The 18,270-nt window shown below is 34.8% G+C and overlaps 1 protein-coding gene across 5 annotated transcripts in view; it reads right to left on the bottom strand.

The window, feature by feature from the left end:
* The window catches only part of ASPM (assembly factor for spindle microtubules), a 61,728-nt gene that overhangs the window by 30,079 nt on the left and 13,379 nt on the right, over positions 1-18,270 (bottom strand). For all 5 annotated transcript variants that reach the window (XM_024254121.3, XM_024254125.3, XM_024254136.3 and 2 more), the window contains 11 exons: positions 18,076-18,143; positions 15,702-15,843; positions 14,980-15,110; positions 14,280-14,455; positions 10,858-11,003; positions 10,682-10,767; positions 9,947-10,168; positions 8,186-8,393; positions 7,957-8,099; positions 7,713-7,841; positions 3,540-3,734 (listed from right to left, as the gene is read on the bottom strand). In XM_024254121.3, the coding sequence (XP_024109889.2) occupies positions 3,540-3,734; positions 7,713-7,841; positions 7,957-8,099; positions 8,186-8,393; positions 9,947-10,168; positions 10,682-10,767; positions 10,858-11,003; positions 14,280-14,455; positions 14,980-15,110; positions 15,702-15,843; positions 18,076-18,143 (1,646 nt within the window). The remainder of the gene's footprint in view (positions 1-3,539; positions 3,735-7,712; positions 7,842-7,956; positions 8,100-8,185; positions 8,394-9,946; positions 10,169-10,681; positions 10,768-10,857; positions 11,004-14,279; positions 14,456-14,979; positions 15,111-15,701; positions 15,844-18,075; positions 18,144-18,270) is intronic.

The raw sequence follows: 18,270 nt of genomic DNA, 5'->3' as shown, positions 1-18,270 counted from the left end.
AAATGCTAAGAACCATGTGAGCCTTCAGCAAATTGTAATCTTTTTGCTAGTGGAGGGTCTTACCTTAATGTTGGTGGCTGCTGACTGATCAGAATGGTAGTTATTGTAGGTAGCTTTGGTAATTTTTTAAAAAATAAGACAACAATGAAGTTTACTGCATTGATTGACTCCTTATTCAGAAAAGATTGCTCCATAGCATACAATGCCACTTATTAGCATTTTACCCAAAGTAGAGATTCTTTTAAAATTGGGGTCAATCCTCTCAAAGCCTGCTGCTGCTTTGTCAACTAAATTTACATACTGTTTTAAATTTTACAAAAAGTAGATTTTTTTTTTTTAAACAGTTAGGGTCTCACTGTGTCACCCAGGCTGGAGTGCAGTGGTGCAATAATGGCTCACTGCTGCCTTTAATTTCCAGGCTCAAGGGATCCTCCCACCTCAGCTTCCTGAGTAGCTGGGACTATGGATGTGTGCCACCACCCTTGGCTAGTTATTTTATTTATTTTTTTTATTTTTGAGACGGAGTCTCGCTCTGTCACCTGGGCTGAAGTGCAATGACGTGATCTCGGCTCACTGCAACCTCCACCTCCCAGGTTCAAGGGATTCTCCTGCCTCAGCCTCCCAAGCAGCTGGAATTACAGGCATGCACCCCCATGCCTGGCTAATTTCTATATTTTTAGTGGAGATGGGGTTTCTCCACATTGGCCAGGCTGGTCTCGAACTCCTGATCTCATGTGATCTGCCTGCCTCAGTCTCCCAAAGCGCTTGGGATTACAGGCATGAGCCATCATGCCCAGCTTATTTTTATTTTTAAATGGGGTCTCACTTTGTTGCCCAGGCTGATCTCGAACTCCTAGCCTCAAGCCATCCTCCCACCTCAGCCTCCCAAGTTGTTGAGATTATAGGAATGAGCTACCACACGTGGCTACCAGGAGTAGATCCCATTTCAAGAAACTACTTTGTTTGCTTATCTGTAAGAAGCAACTCCTCATCTGTTCAACTTATATCATGAGATTGCTGCAATTCAGCACACCTTCAGGCACCACTTCTAATTCTAGTTCTCTTGATATTTCTACCACATCTGCAGTTACTTCCTCCAATGAAATCTTTAACCTATCAAAGTCATCCATAAAAGTTGGTTGGAATCAACTTGTTCCAAACTCCTGTTAATGTTGATATTTTGACCTCCTCCTATGAATCACGAATGTTTTTGATGGCACCTAAAATGATGAATCCTTTCCAGAAGGTTTTCAACTTACTTTACCCAGATCCATCAAAGGAATCACTATATATTGCAGCCATAGCCTTACAAAAATGTGTTTCTTAAATAATACAACTTAAAACTCAAATTAATTTTTATCCATGGACTACAGAATGGATGTTGTGTTAGCAGGCATGAAAACAACATTCCTCTCCTTGTCCATGTCCATGACCAGGTGCACTGTCAATTAACAGTAATATTTTAAAAGCAATCTTCTTTTCTGTGTAGTAGGTCTCAACAACGGACTTAGACTATTCAGTGAACCCTGCTATAAACAAATGTGCTGTTATCCAGACTTTGTTGTTCCATTTATGGTGTACAGTCAGAGTATATTTAGCATAATTCTTAAGGGTCCTAGGATTTTCAGAAGGATAAATAAGCATTGGCTTCAACTTAAAGTCACCAGTTGCATTAGCCCCTAATAAGAGAGTAAAACTCTCCTTTGAATCTTTGAAGCTAGAAATTGATTTCCCCTTTCTAGATGCAAAAGTCCTAGATGGCATCTTCTTTTAATAGAAGTCTGTTTCGTCTAGATTGAAAACTTTTGTTTAGTGTAGCCACTTTTATTAATGATCTTAGCAAGATCTTCTGTATAACTTGCTGCAGCTTCTACATCAGCACTTGCTGCTTTATCTTGCACTTTTATGTTATGGGAACAGCTTATTTCCTTAAATCTCATGAACCATTCTCTGCTAGCTTCAAAATTTTTGCAGCTTCCTTACTTCTGTCAGCCTTTGTAGAACTGAATAGAGTTTGGGCCTTCTCTGGATTAGGCTTTGGCTTATGGGAATGTTATGGCTGGTTTCATCTTCTATCTAGACCACTCACACTTCCTATCAAAGATCATTAATCTCACATTACCATAATAGATGTAGTACTAATGAAAAAGTTTGAAATATTGTGAAAATTACCAAAATATGACACAAACACAAAGTGAGCATATCCTGTTGGAAAAAGTGTTGCAGACTTGCTTAACACAGGGTTGCCACAAACCTTCAGTTCATAAAACACTCAATAGCTGCAAAGCACAATAATACAAAGAGCAATAAAACGAGGTATGCCTATATGCCTTAAGAACAATTGTACTCCTAGTAAAATTGAAGAGAATGAATACATTTCACACCAAAAGACATGTTCATAATACCTTTAATCATAATAGCTCAAAACTGGAAAGCCAAATGTTCATCAAAAATAGAACAGATTAAGTATAGTGCAGAATATGAAATAAAAAAATTAAACCAAGGCTATGCTCAACGCTGATAAATCTCAAAAAATGTAATAATATCAAATCAAAGAATTTATACGGTTTGAACTCACCTGTAACAATTCAAAAAGTAAGCGAAACTAAATTATTGTGTTTAAAGAAAACACTTAGGAAAATGGCATGATTAGCATAATGGTTAGCTTGAGCTGGGATGGGAGAGTTAATTGAAAAATGCCTTTTGCTACACTGGCAATATTCTATTTCTTGGCCCAGGTGGTTTTACATTGGTATTTATTTTGTGAAAAATCATTAGGCTCTATATTTTTATTTTGGGTAATTTTCTATGTGTAATATTTTACATGTTAAAAAAAGGTTTAAAAAGACAATTATTTAAGTCAGAGAACCCCTCACTTATCAATAATGGTAGCCAGACACAAAAACTTTCAAATTCATAAATCAGATACACTGATGGGGTGAAGCTTCAATGGCATTTACAAATAGTAAATTTAAATAATGCACATCTCTCATGTTATTAAAATATAATTTAATATAAAAAAACTAATTTACATAGATGTAAAGACTATATTAAGTCAATATTATATATTTTTTCCTAAAAAGAAAAATAATATAGGTATTCTACAGACTAATTATAAGTACTATTTCCATTACATGCCAACTAAGTGGAGTAGAGAGAAAAATGTGTACAGTTGTCCCAAAGAGAAGTTCCCAGGACTCAAAGCAAAGATAAAAAAGAACCTGGTTGGTTATGTGGATCTACAAAGTAGAATGGTTCAGTAGGCCAGCATGTCCCACAGCGTGGAAGATGCAACAAAGAAGACAGCAACAGGTACAGAATTAGAATGTTTGCTTTTTCAGAGCAAATGCATTTCAATTATATTTCAGCCTTCTGCTGAACACCATGACGAGCTTTTCAGGTGGTAAATATTTGTTAAATTAAGTATTAGACAAAGAATCCTAAAATATAATCATTGAAAACTTCATCACATTTTGCCTTCTTACTTAAAAATGTCATTAAAATTTTTTAAATTCAAAAATTAGTCCAGGAAACTATACCTGAATAAGTGATGCTGCTTTATTTTGAACTTTTTCCAGCTTTTCCTTTTTTAACATTAATAATTTTCTCTGTGCTAAGACTCTTCGCCAATATTTCTGAACGACGAGTGCTGCATTAACTCTTTTTCTCAATCTTTGTTTTGCTAGAAAATTGATTACAGCTGATTGAATAATTCTTGCAGCTTTCTCTCTCTCCTAAAATAAAAAAGTCAGCAAATGTAAATTAAACACTCACTTAAGACCTTAAATTATTCTTTGTAAGATAATCATATGTTAAACACCAATCAAATTGATACTGGAAATAAAACACCCCTACACTTCTTGTGTTCATCTTTGGAATACTGATAATTCCAGGCATGTTGAAAGCGCTGATAGGTGGGCTTGCAGATATATTTGTATGATGAAACAAAGATTTCTAAGAAATAGTCTAAGATAAAGATCAGACATATTTGATCTATCACAGATCCTCAGTAATCAAGATAATGGCCATTTGAAGTGTAATGTGGTATGTTTCTCAGATTCCGGTCCACTGAATTCATGATTAACTTTTAGGAAAGGGGAGGATTGTATGAAAAAAAGAATGTGTTAGAGAATTGTAACAATTTGAACAAATCAAAACACTAAAGGGGAGAAACAAAATACCTCCTCCTTTAGCACAGAATACATTGTGGCCTTAGGTCATACAAGCTCAAGAGAAAGAGTATAGTTTGGGTTACGAGAAGTGGTATCTGAGATGCCCAACACTTGCAGTCAAAGAGGAGCCAGCTCCCTAGTTATGTTAGAGGGCAATACCCCCCCCATATCTCTATTTGTTACTTCTGATAATAAACTGCTGTAAATAATAACATATTCTATGTCCAGCACCATTCTGGACACTTCATGAACAATCCATTTAAATCTCACAACCACCACCATAAGAACAAATGAGCAAATACTACTCTTATGATCAGTAGAAAACTGAGGCAATGAAGTCAAGCAGCTTGTTAGTTTATTGGCAGTATAGCCAGGATACGAACCAGGCAGTTTGGCTTTAAAGTAACTTTGCTATACTGTCCAACACTAGATTTCTCAATTTACTTTGGCTTTAAAGTAACTTTGCTATACTGTCCAACACTAGATTTCTCAATTTACTTCACTGGAATTGGAGCTAGAAAATGAACTATTTCCTCTGGTGGGAAGGAATAACTTATGGCAGGGATGTCTGGCAGCTTTTTGTGTTGCTGTCTGGGACAGTCTACCATGCAAGGGTAGGCTCTACACAGAGATTAGCTATAATTCCAATTATTAATTAATAACAATCAGTGGTTGGTATCTGTGCATGAAAATTGTGCAATAGGGGAAACAACTATGGAAATAATCAAACTGTTATTTTTACATATAAAAAAGGTGACCAATAGATTGAAACATAAATACTAAGGAATGGTAAGGGCTATATATTGGATCACTCCTCTGGGGAGAAAGAGTAGACAATTCTAAAATCGGGCTAGGGGATTTATGTATATAACAAGTTGATTAAGTCGTCTAACACCATTATCAATGCCCTTGTGAAACCTATGGCCTTTAGGACTGTAGAGGCTCAAGTTACAAGCACATCCCTGTTAGAGTAAATAAATAAATACACAAATAAATAAAATTTTCAAATGTTGCAGTTCAGAAGTGTATTGCATTTGAGACAAAAGTTGTAAGGGTCAGGGCATTCATGGACAAAATAGGCTAAAGTAAATTGTAACTTATCTCAGTTTTTAGATCATCTCTATAGAACTAAAATACAACTTTACATGCCATTAGAGAATTTAAAGATGGAAAGAAAATAAATTAGAAGAGACAAATATATTACCAAATTTAGCAACTATTTGAAAATTACATACACTGATGATAAAAGTTTCCATGCCTATGGTCATTGATCCTTTTTAATCAGACTGTTGTTGAGTCAGCCAGGTACCAGCTTATTTCTTTTATCTTGCCTCATATACATAGGGCCAAATTCTAGGACTTCTTTTGCTTTGGAGTTTATGGCTATTTGTTGACAGGAAGAACTGAGAGCTGTAATGTACCAGGGGATGCTTCAACAGTTCATCAGGTAATTTTAGCTACTTGACAAAGTTTCTTTGTCACTATAAAAGTTTGAGCCACTCCATTATTAATAGATTTATATGAATTATAACATAAAAGCAAAATATAAAACCTGAAAAATAGCTATTTCAAGTTAATATGTTTAGTAGCTTGCAATAACATAGGGAGCCTGCTGCTTAATGTTCTAAATAGAAAATGGAAAGATATAATTGGATGTGAGCTAATTGTATAAAAGAGGGAGTATGGTCACCAAGAAAAAGGAGAGAAGCAGTGGTCTGACTGGGTCCAAGAAGTTTGACCATTAAGTAGAGAAACTTCTCTTAATTTAGTCCTTCAAAAAAATGGAAACTTCTATTTGCATTAAGGAAATAAATCAAGAAAAGGGATCTCACTAGCAAAAAGCTAAGAAAATTCTACAGTTAATATCAGACTAAGGCCAGGTGCAGTGGCTCATGCACGTAATCCCAGCACTGTGGGAGACAGAGTCAGGCAGATATCCTGAGGCCAGGAGTTTAAGACCAGCCTAGGCAATGGGGTGAAATCCTGTCTCTACAAAAAATACAAAAATTAGCTGGGCGTGGTGGCATGCACCTGTAATCCCAACTACTCAGGAGGCTGAGGCACAAGAATGGCTTGAACCCAAGAGGCAAAATCTGAAGTGAGCCAAGATCGCACTATTGCACTCTTGCCTGGGTGACAGAGTGAGACCTTGTCTCCAAAAGAAAAAAAAATCTGATTAATACAAGGCTATCTTCAGCAGAAAATAAAAGCAGAATACATATATATCTATCTCTTATAATTCTAAAACTCTCACTTAATGCAATATACAATGGGTGAATCAAATAGCTTGAGGACTGGCCAGGGGAGACACTTGCCTGAACTCTTCCAATTCCCCTAGAAGTATTGGAAGCTTCTAGGGGAATTGCTTTAAGAAAGTTTTCAGGAAGTTATTCTCCAAGTGATATGTAGGCAGGGAGGCAGATCCTGAGTTTAGGGGCACTATAGGGCACAGAGCATATATAGTAGCAGAAAAGACCATTTGTGAGTGTTAAGACCCTGCCTATTTCCCAAACTTTACTATGAAGAGTTTGACTAGGGGAAAAGAAAATTATTTCAATTAGTCTTATTTCCAAGTCTGGTGCGAAATGAAAAAACACATATTGTGTCTGAAAGTTGTCAAAATTTAGCTGTTTTACACAGCTACCAAGAACTTTATCATAGATGCATTATATTTCAAAGTTGAGAAGGAATATTGGGTGGAATGTATTTCTGAAATATTTATGATAAATTTTACTAGGCATGGATGCTTGTTTTATTTTTTTATTTTTTGGTTTTCCAAATAAATAAATACAGTATTAGTTAGTAGATGGAATAGGGAGACAAAAAGATTGCAACAGTTTGTTCAACTTGATCAAGGAGACCATTTCTTAGATTATTAAAAATAACAATTTTCTCAGAACTTAAGAAAAAAATTCTTTACATTAATGAAATTTTTGTACTATTGGGGTCACAAAGGGAAACAATAAATAACATCTCTATTCTCATGCCCAGATCCTAACATTTTGAAAAATTAATAGCAGAAACCAAAATACTACTTTTAAAACTAATAAAGGATAAAGTAGAAGACAGCTTCATGGCAAACAAACTAAGCTTACTAGTTAAATCACAAAATCAGACACTTGATGCTCAGGCCCAGCCAGCACTAGTTGAGGTCAAGCCTCATACAATGCAGAATAAAAAATTAATGGAAAGCTCCTGCTCTCCAGAGGCAGGTTAGATTCCAATAGGAGGAAAGGAAGAGCTGAGTCAAGCATCCCTATGTATTCCTCACAAATTTAAAAAGCAGATTAAGTTATTCCTCTTCCCCTGGAACAGACTAAGTGAAGGGGTGGACAGAGACTGGAAGATACATCAAATGAAGGGAATATTAGCAATTAGGTAGAAATACTCATACCTCCCCAACCCAAAATACATATACACAATTATTAAATTTATCTTAATGCCATACATCTGTAAAATGTAAAATCATATCAAAAATCAATCAAATGACATCTTCTAAAGTATAATTCACACTATAGTAGTTTCATATTCTAGGAGTACCTGATGGCGTTTGAGATCTGTTTTTAGTTTATATTTTCTCCATGTTGTTTGTATGAGTCGAGCAGCTCTTATTTCTTTACGAAGATCCAAAAGCCTTGCACAAAGAAATGACAAATAGGTAATAACCACCTAAAAAAAACCACAAAAGATAAAAACAGAATATCAACAGAGAATAAAGTACTTACTATCATCTTCTGAGACTTTATTATTGAATTAATAATTAAGAAACTCTTCTTTTACTTACCTTTTCATCTGGAATTGTATTTGACATATCTGAATGATTAATCATAGCAGGTATTCCACCAAGGTCTCTAACTGCAGACCTAACCAAGTGAAAATTTTTCTTTTCATTTTCTAGGAGCTCTTTGTATAGCTCTGAAGTATTTTCTATTATGCAGGAGGAAAGGAGAAATTAGCCGTAGCTTCAAATCAGACATGGCAAAAAATTGGAAAAGTAACAAAAAGGGACTAACCATGATCAAATGCTTTAAGTGACATATCCAGAGAACTGTCATCAGATTCAGATGATGAATTTAATACCACTGAACCAGTTTGCGTACATTCCACAGTTTGAGTAGTACGCTGACATATAGCGTCAAATGGCACATAGCAAGGATGGTAATGGTGGATCAGGTAACATAACACACGGCCATCTGAGAAAGACACTGTAAAATTCTCCACCTGATTGAAAATGCCAGAAAAACAATTAACCGCATTTAGAAAGTAACGTAGACATAATGGTTTGCAGAATACCTGTGAATGATAAAGGCAGAGACTGGAGTGACAAATCTACAAGGCAAGTGATGGCAAGTTTGACTGGTAAATTCTAAAATTTAAAAGAAAAAAATAAAACAGAGTATTCCCTAGAACCTTATGTGAGAGCATGGCACAGCCAACACCTTGATTTCAGACTTCTAACCTCTGGAACTGTGAGAGAATAAATTTCTACTTTAAGCCACCTAGTTTGTTGTAGTTTGCTATGGTAGTCTTAGGAAACTACAACAACAAGCAATGAGAGTGGATTCTCGTTATTTGTGAAAACTATATTTGTGAACATTGAACCATTGCATAGAGGAGAAATATAAGGTTAGTGTCCTGTGAGCCTCTAGTTATAATATGTTTATCAACCAATCCGCACATAACCTTGTTTTACAGGTGTTTCTGATTCAATAACACTAACTCATGGCCAACAGCATAATTCATGCCTGCGTTAAAATTAGTTAACGCATATATTTTCTGTATATGGCACATCAGTCTTCTCCTAAGAACACTAGACAGGGCTTCATTACTATACTTGAATAGGGCTTCATTACTACACTTGAAAGCCATTTTAAACAGGGAACTCACCAACAAAAAGCACAAAAATGCAAAAAAGCACAATGCTAAATAGGTCCTGAAAAGGATACTTGTTTACAGTATAAGAGCTGAAACAAAAAAAGCACACCACCTTGTTTGACATCAGCTGGCAATGAGGACCTAGGCATTCACACACGTCAATAAATGACCACAAAATACTGCAACTACTAATTTTGGCATTAAAAAGAAATTTTAGCTAGTATGCAAATTCCAAATATGGAATTAATTAATACCGATGATCAACTTTGGCTCTCTAGTATTTAGTTAAAACATAAAAGATTAGCCATATGTTTAACAATTTTTGTACTAATAACTTCTTGGTATAACCATATTGCAAGGCTTACCATATTTAGCTACACATACCATGTAACACTGTTTCTGTCTTATATTTGTTACCAGATAGTTTATCCACGTGTTTAGGGGAAATTTTTTTCATATATTTACACTAAGAAGTATACTTCATACAGAAATACAGTGTCAACCTAACAAATGATTATAGAGAGACTCAAATTTTGTTCTTCTTCCTCTATCTAGTGGTAAGTTCTTAGCTGTCCCTTTCTGAATGTGGGCTTATTTGAACTGACATTTATAATAATATGATTCTTTTATGTCCCAGTTCTACGCAAGCATCTTCTACTAAGACTTCCATCTAGGGCATATTTTTCTTTTCTTAGTGATAAAATTATCATGTATCACACAATTGGTGACAGATTAGATGAAATACAGTGTATAATAATACATTCACTCATTTGAGGGAAAGTTTGCTTACACAGATGAACTAAGAAATTCAAGAAAAGAGTTAAGGCATTAAGTTTAAGTGACTTTCATCATAATTTATTAAAATATATTGGGTTAAAACAAAAAACAAAGAAACTTACCTTTTTATTATAGAAGGCACAAACAGCATTTACCCAATCCATCAATAACTTTATGTTTTCACTATATTGTTCAAAGGAACCACTATCCCTTTTGCCTTTTTTCTTATTAATAAGATCATCAGAATGGCATGATAGTAGAGATATTGTTTTCTTTATACTCTTTGTGTGTTTTAGAAACGCAATTTCTTCCTTTAATTGATCTAAGTTAAGGGAAATATCCACCTAAAACGAACACAAAAAAAGATAAATACCTTCATATTTTCCATAGATTATTTTTAACCCACAGAAATCAAAGTAATTGTCTTCTATTTAGAGAAACTGTAGATTTTTTAAACCAGAAAGTTAAAAAAATCAAAGAAAATAAAGTGCCTGAAATGGATATTTTAGTATAAAACAGTTGCTTTTTTTTTTCCCCAAAGGCAAACACCATCTACACTGAAGTGATAAAATGTTCAGTGGTTAAGAACATGGGATTTGGGGCCACATGGGATTTATCAATGATGTAAACTGTAGTTTCAGTTTCCTCATCTGAGAGGCAGACCTAACACCTACTTTGCAGGTGTGGTGAAGATTAGCTTGAAATGTATATATATATATAGCATTTATCACAGTTACTGGGGCAAAATAAACCTTATTAAATGATGGTGGTTGTTATTCTTTATTAGATTCAAATTGTGTTTATAAATCAGTAATCAAAACTGATAAAAAATACAAGATGTACCAAATGTATAATACCTGAAAAGCAAACGCTATTTTCCAAAGCAACCTGAGAGTTTTTTCTCTGTGCCTATCCACAATATCCTTAGATAGAATTGTATTTCCTATAAAAGAAAAGGTTGTCCATTAGCATAATGTACGCACATATCAATATTCAGTGAGGAGAATAAGTTTTACCTCTACTCAGTTTTTACCATGCTCATCACTTAATTCAATTCCTCGTGATTTAAGAACTTGAAGAACAATGTCAACATTGTGCATCTTTTGAAGACGACTTATTGCCGGAATCCTGAGTTTCTTTGAGAGGTCCCAGTTCTGTGTGAGAAGTTCCATGGTTCGCCTGGCAGTAATAAAATGTTCAGATGAAATTATTATAAAAACGTATATGAAAAAACCCTTCACTGAAATATAGTTATTTCCCACATAAATCCCAACAGTTACTGGGCTTTATGATCAGAAAGACTTCAAAAAACTATCTCAAAACTCTGTTGCTCCACAGTCGGCAAGTAGAGTTCTTAAGTTTGGGATTGAAGTGTGTGAATAGATGATAAGAAAATAAGACATACATACATAAATGCACACATGAACAAAATAATAGGGCTCTACAGAGAAGAGAAAGAAGAAAGGAAAGGACAGAAAAGAGAGGAGAGGGATGTAGAGCAGAGAGGAAGCACATTTATTGGGATGTACTATATTGTACACATCAAGCAAGTGCTTTATTTTCTTATTTTAGATACCATGGTAAAGCCCACAATTAATTATTGTTAGATGAAGAAACTAAGGCCCATAGAGCTTAAATGAATTGCCTATGGTCATAGAGCTGGTAATGGCAAGAATAAGATGAGAACTAAAATCCAGTTTTACTAGTTTCCACAGTAATTCCTATATATATATATGTATGTATATATACACACACACAAATATTTGAGTATCTACCTAACAAAGACAGAAAAAGCAAGCCCCAACTGATTTCTGTCTTCAACAAAAAGCTGGTAGAATTACTTATACAACCATAGTCTCTAAAGGCTAGAAAGAGACTTAAGATAATTCTAGGCCAACCATCCAATCAATTGTAGACCAACCCATCACCCATGGCATTAATAGAGTAGCCATCCCAAAGCATTCTCAAGTGACTTCAAAGATTTATAAAACAGTCATTTTGCTGACACTTATCAAAACAGAAATTTGGTTATACAAGATTAATCTCTTAACTACTTAGAATTCCTAACCAACTAAATAACATCAACATCCAACAGTGCTAAATCCTCAGTAACTCCTGTAGAAACATAAAAATGGGCTTTCTGACCAGCCGCAGTGGCTCACGCCTGTAATCCCAGCACTTTGGGAGGCCAAGGTGGGTGGATCACCTGAGGTCAGGAGTTCAAGACCAGCCTGGCCAACATGGTGAAACCCCGTCTCCACTGAAAATACAAAAATGAAATAGGCGTGGTAGTGCACGCCTATAGTCCCTGAGGCAGGAGAATCGCTTGAACATGGAGGCAGAGGCTGCAGTGAGCCGAGATCATGCCACTGCACACCAGCCTGGGTGACAGAGTGAGACTCTGTCTCAAAAAAAAAAAAAAAAAAAAAAAAAAAAGGAGGGGGGCTTTCTTTGTGGAAAAATAGCACTGAACATTAAACCAATCTTTGTTCCTCCTAGAAAGTGGAAAAAGTATAAAAACAATTACTATTGGCCAGAATATTGATGTGGTAGCTTGAATTTATTAAATAAACAAATTAACCAACTAAAAAAAAATATGAAATATTTTAAGCAAAATGATCCTAGCTCGTATGGAACTGCTAAAGTGAGACAAAGCTGCAGTAAAAAGACTATTAACTTGTGAGACTACTGATCAGAAAGAAAAGAATGTTCATGGAAATTTAGCCTAAAAGAAGGCAAGGGATATGTAAATTGTTTTTCAAAAACCGGGAATTCATAAAAATCTAGGATCTCATCCTCATAAATGTCAAAGAATTCCTCCATTCTGGCCAAGCGGTCCTCTGACCTCTGCTTGAACCTTCCAACACTGTGAACTCGTTGTTTGCTAAAGACACGTCTGAATATTGGCAAGTTTTTATACCAAACCCACATTCATCTTCCTGAAATTTTCATTGTTCATGCATACTTATTTTGCTTGGCAATAAACAATTTAATCACCTTTTATTATAAGACAGTTCTTCAAATGTCTTAAAATATTTATGCCCCAGAGTTTTCTGTTTTTTCTCTAAATATTCACAGTTCTTTCAGTTGGTCTCCATAAAACATGGATATAAGGTTTTTTAGTTTATACTCTAAAGTTATCTCTAGTCGAAACAAAGAAATTAAAAAGTATATCCAAATAGCTTCTTTCCTATTCAGTTGAGTTTTTAGACAACATGAATTTTAACATGAAGACTGCCTGCAATTAATTTTAGCTACAATATAAGCAATTTAAAATCTGACAAAAATATACCAGGGTCAGGCAGCTGAAGAGTTTGGTAAGTTTTACTGTAGCAGAGATATTTTATAAAGACCATTAAATTGTGCTTCCCATACGTCAACATTTAACTAGCTGTTTTGAGGCATAACAACTTCCTAAATACACAGAGAAAAAAACTTTCATTGCTTTAAAGAAATCTCTTGCCTTGACCCCAAAAGTGCTTCCTTGATAAGGATGTAATATATATTTTGGAGAGTTCCCTAGAAGTAAAATGAGTATCTCCAACCCAGATACCCTAAAGAGGCCAATCATGGCAAAATGCTAAAGGTCATTCCTTCTAAGCAAAACTGGCTATCCATCATACATACCAAAGCCAATTTTGAGCATTCCAGTTTGTTATTGAGGAAATACTGTGTAATTTGAAGTCAGATTTCATGAGTTTACGTCTCAATTCCACTGTGGAAAACTTGGGCAATCTATTCTACCACTTCATCTTATTTTCCTTATATGTAAAACAAGGTTCATACTACTAAAAATGGTCTCAAATGATATAAAATTCATGAAACCACTGTCAATAAAAAGTGTCATTTCGGCCAGGTGCGGTGGCTCATGCCTGTAATCCCAGAACTCTGGGAGGCCAAGGCAGGCAGATCACGAGGTCAGGAGATCAAGACCATCCTGGCTAACACGGTGAAACCCCGTCTCTACTAAAAATACAAAAAATTAGCTGGGCGTGGTGGCGGGCACCTGCAGTCCCAGCTTCTCCGAAGGCTGAAGCAGGAGAATGGCGTGAACCCAGGAGGCAGGCTTGCAGTGAGCCGAGACCTTGCCAGTGCCCTCCAGACTGGGCAACAGAGCGAAACTCTGTCTCAAAAAAAAAAAAGTGTTATTTCAATGTTTGATATTTTAATTAGTTTAATGGTCTTCCTAACTCCTATTCTGAGATATCAGTAATTATTATCCATGAGCCCTAGTCACATGCCATCAGGAAAAAAGGTGTGGATAGGAGACAAGGTTTCTGGACATAACACTGATGTACCACTTCCCTGAAAAAAAAAAAAAAAATCTCAATTTTTTTCAATACTAAATTTACTGTACTACATGAAAGAGCAAGATGGAATAATTACAAAAAAAGTGTTTTCCAGAAAATGTTAGTCTATTCCATTAAGCAAAATAATTCTATTTCTTATACGTACACAAGGCGCACTCCACATTGCAAGTCTACAGCAAGATTTGTAACGGCAAAATCAAATTCATCAAATGGTGTCTGAACATGGTTAACAGGTAATCCCAATAAGCCAAGGTGACGGGAAAGGTCACCTTCACCACTTAGGAAATCTCGTGAAAAAGCCAAAAGGATTTCTTTACTAGCCTATAAAGAAATAAGTTCCAGATATTATATTCCAATATTACAATTTTGCTTATAATAAAAACAAATCCTCCAAATCATTCTGTACATATAAAAATAAAATAAATAGTATAAAAAGTTTCATATTATACATTAATAATGCAAATTTCATATATATTTCTAACTTAAGATCTTTCTAAAAGTTGCTCATAATAATACGCTATAAAAACTAGCATTAACTTGATTATAAAATACATCAAAATTAGGAAAGAAATTTTCTCAAAAATTAAATCTTCAGAAGCATAGTTTAATCCATTTTCAAGTCAAAATTAAGAGTAATGATAATGTGCTGATGAAAGGTAAACCAATAAAAATCAGGGATGGTTAGAATTACTGATGGGACTCACTACACAGGCATTCCTATTTTACTCCCCTGAGTATTATTCTTTGGAAAACTAATTTTTTTCTAAACAGAAAACATACCATAAAAGCAAGCAAAAGTCGTAAATGGGAAATATAAAATATAAAGCATAAAATGAAAAGCATACCTTGAATTCAGCATCTTTACAGAAGAGACAAGGATCATGATCAATGAGTCTGGAAATTTTAGCATAATCAAGAAAACAGACCAACAACAATAACTTTTTCAATGTAAACTTGGACAAAGCTTCTTCATGACCTTAAATAAAGTACAAAAAAGCACAGCAAGTTAATCTATGAAAGGTAGGTTTCATCTTAAAATATGATAATAATAATGTGTTAGTAAAACAAAAAGTGTGGGGTAGCAAGCACAAATAAAACACTATGTGCCTTTTTTAGTGCTTTATGTGTATAAGTCCATTTAATCCTCCCAATAACTCTATGGGACAAGTATGCACCACTTAATATTTTCAATTCATAGATGAGGAAACAGGCACAGAGGCATCAAGAGATTTAGTTGGTCTTACTCAACAAATATTTAATGAACACCTACTACATGCAGGCACCATCGCAGGTGTTAGATATACAGTACCAAACTACAACAAACATGACCCCCATAGGACTTACAACCTACTGGGGGAAGAGGATGGGTAGAGACAACAGATAGAATTATAAATAGTGATGGAGGAATTAATGGGGAATGAGGGTGGAGGAAGGGAGAGTACTAGAAGCAGAGACTTACTTAGACTGGTTTCTTTGAGAAAGGAAAATGTAAACAGAAACAGGAAGAATGACAATAAGCCATTCATGTATAGTGTGGAGAGAATGTAGGAGAGGCAGAGATACTTACCATCTCTATACAGATGAGGAACAGTGGGGTGTCTATACTCAGCTGCTATATCAGGATTCCAAAGTAAGCGATTCAGAATAAACATAGCCAACCCTGTGACATCACTGTTATCTTCCAAAGATATGAGTTCTCCATAAGTTGTCTGAAAATAAATTAAAGCCAAAGTCAGAATTATGCTGTCTCTAAGAAACAAAGGGAAGTGACTGAGGAATGGCAGACCACAACCTAAGGAACTGGCAATGTTCTACTTTCTAAATGACATGGTTATTTGCTAAATAACTTCTTTAAACTATGCATATATGATTTATGTATATCTTATTGTATATAGTATACTTTGCAATGCAAAAAGACAAAGCTCAGGACTAAGATAAGTCTTAATCATCTGACAAGCAACATTCCCATTTTAATTTTTTCATTTAAGTTAAAGAACTATCAAATATAGGCATGTTGTTCAAATTTATTTATAACTGTCCCATTAAGTACATCGTGAAGTTATAACAGAAACCTAAATATTCAAATTTTTATGATAGTTATCAATGTAGAAAACATCTGCAAATCATCCAAGATAATTTGGAAAGTACAGGTCTGTTTATAATCAATGATTTAAATATAAAATTAGTTTAACATTAGCATGCTTATTATTAATAATTTTTAAAGCAATTAGAAAAAACTTAAAAAATATCAAATTCTGCAACCCTACATTGACAAAATATAAAGATTAAAGCATGGAAAAGTATCAATTATTACCTACCAAAATAAAGGAATTTATCTTTATTTACTTTTTTTGGCCTTTGAAATTTTCTTAAAATCCTCATGTACATTTATTTAAAGAATCCTAGGGTGTACTGTAAAAAAATTATACATCCCCACCACCTGCCATAAATTTCCTGTGACTTGTGGGAGGTTAATACATTCCTAACTAGTTTGTGCTTAGCTACATAATGTGCTCTGGCAAATTGGAATGTGGGTGGAGATGATACAAATTACATCCAAGAGGTTTTAAAAAGCATTGCAAGGTTCCACACAAAGTTCTTGATTTTATTTTTGCCACAAAAAAGCTATGTCCAAATGTGGGGGGCTCTATTTCAATTGAGGTTCCAGAATTCTTTCATATGTGAAGCAAAGCTAGTTGATCTGTAACTTGCCAACTATTTAAAGGGAAAGAACACTGGAATTGAAATAAGAAATCCCAGCAATGACACCATACTGCTATGTAACCACAGTAAGCTTATTATTTATTCTCTCTGGGCCTCAATTTATTGGTATATAAAAGCCAGATTATTACAAAGATCCTGTTCGGTCCCAAAGACTCTTCTATTCCAAAACCTGGAATAAATTGAAATAGTAATGGGAGACCCTACATTAAGAAGGTAAGAAACCTAGAAAAAATGTGAAAGCATACTAGCAAAAGACTAAAGAATACGGACGCACAAAAGATACTTTTAATAAAAATGTCTTTAAACAGCCAATTATTAATAGTATCTTTCTAATTCAGTTGGTTTCAACATTCCAGATATTACAGAGCCAAGTACTATGTAAAGAATGCAAATCCTGATGACATTTTCACGAGTACTATTTCATCAGATTGGTATAGGTTCAACTCCTGACCAAATAATTGGCATAGGGCAAGTCACTTTTTTTTTTTTTTTTTTTTTTTTTTTTGAGAAGGAGTCTCGCTGTCACCCAGGCCCAGGCTAGAGTGCAGTGGTGCAATCTCGGCTAACTGCAAGCTCTGCTTCCTGGGTTCCCGTCATTCTCCTGCCTCAGCCTCCCAAGTAGCTGGGACTACAGGCGCCCGCCACCACGCCTGGCTAATTTTTTTGTATTTTTAGTAGAGACGGGGTTTCACCATGTTAGTCAGGATGGTCTCGATCTCCTGACCTCGTGATCAGCTCACCTCAGTCTCCCAAAGTGCTGGGATTACAGCGTGAGCCACCACGCCCGGCCAGGGCAAGTCACTTTAACATCTAAGCTTCTGTTTCGTTAGTGAAGTGGAAATAATAATACATACCTCACTGGGTTTTAAGAAATTTAAATTAGAAAATGTATTCACAGCAGCCTTGTCTTTGCATTGGTAAATTTTCAAAAATGAGTTTACTATAGTTGTCATTACATGCAGCACCAAATTATGTTTAAAGAGACTGTACAGTAAAATGTTGTATTACAATATGGTGTAATAATATATAATGGCATAGTCTATTTACCTAATAAGCATTTATTAATGGGTCTTACATTTTATACTAAAAGATGAATCAAGCTAACCTAATGACTTTAAACTTTTATAAGTAAAACCACATTGTAATAAAATGAGTCTATTCTACAAAAAGTATATTATAAAAAAATATTATTTTAGAAACCTGAAATGTATGCTTACCTCTAGACCAATTCGAAGCCACAAAGGATTGTAGGACAACAGCCAATTCAGGACTTTCTGACGTTCTCCTGAAATGCATGTCAAAGGCAAATAAGTTCAAATCGATAATCAAATAGAGACAAGAAATAAAACTTCATGGAGAGTATATCAGTGGGAAAAAAATAATTGCTTATATGAAATAAGTTAATTTAAATA

This window comes from Pongo abelii, chromosome 1, assembly GCF_028885655.2.
Source record: "Pongo abelii isolate AG06213 chromosome 1, NHGRI_mPonAbe1-v2.0_pri, whole genome shotgun sequence".
Lineage (NCBI taxonomy): Eukaryota > Metazoa > Chordata > Mammalia > Primates > Hominidae > Pongo > Pongo abelii.
This window is presented reverse-complemented; position numbering and strand designations above follow the sequence as displayed.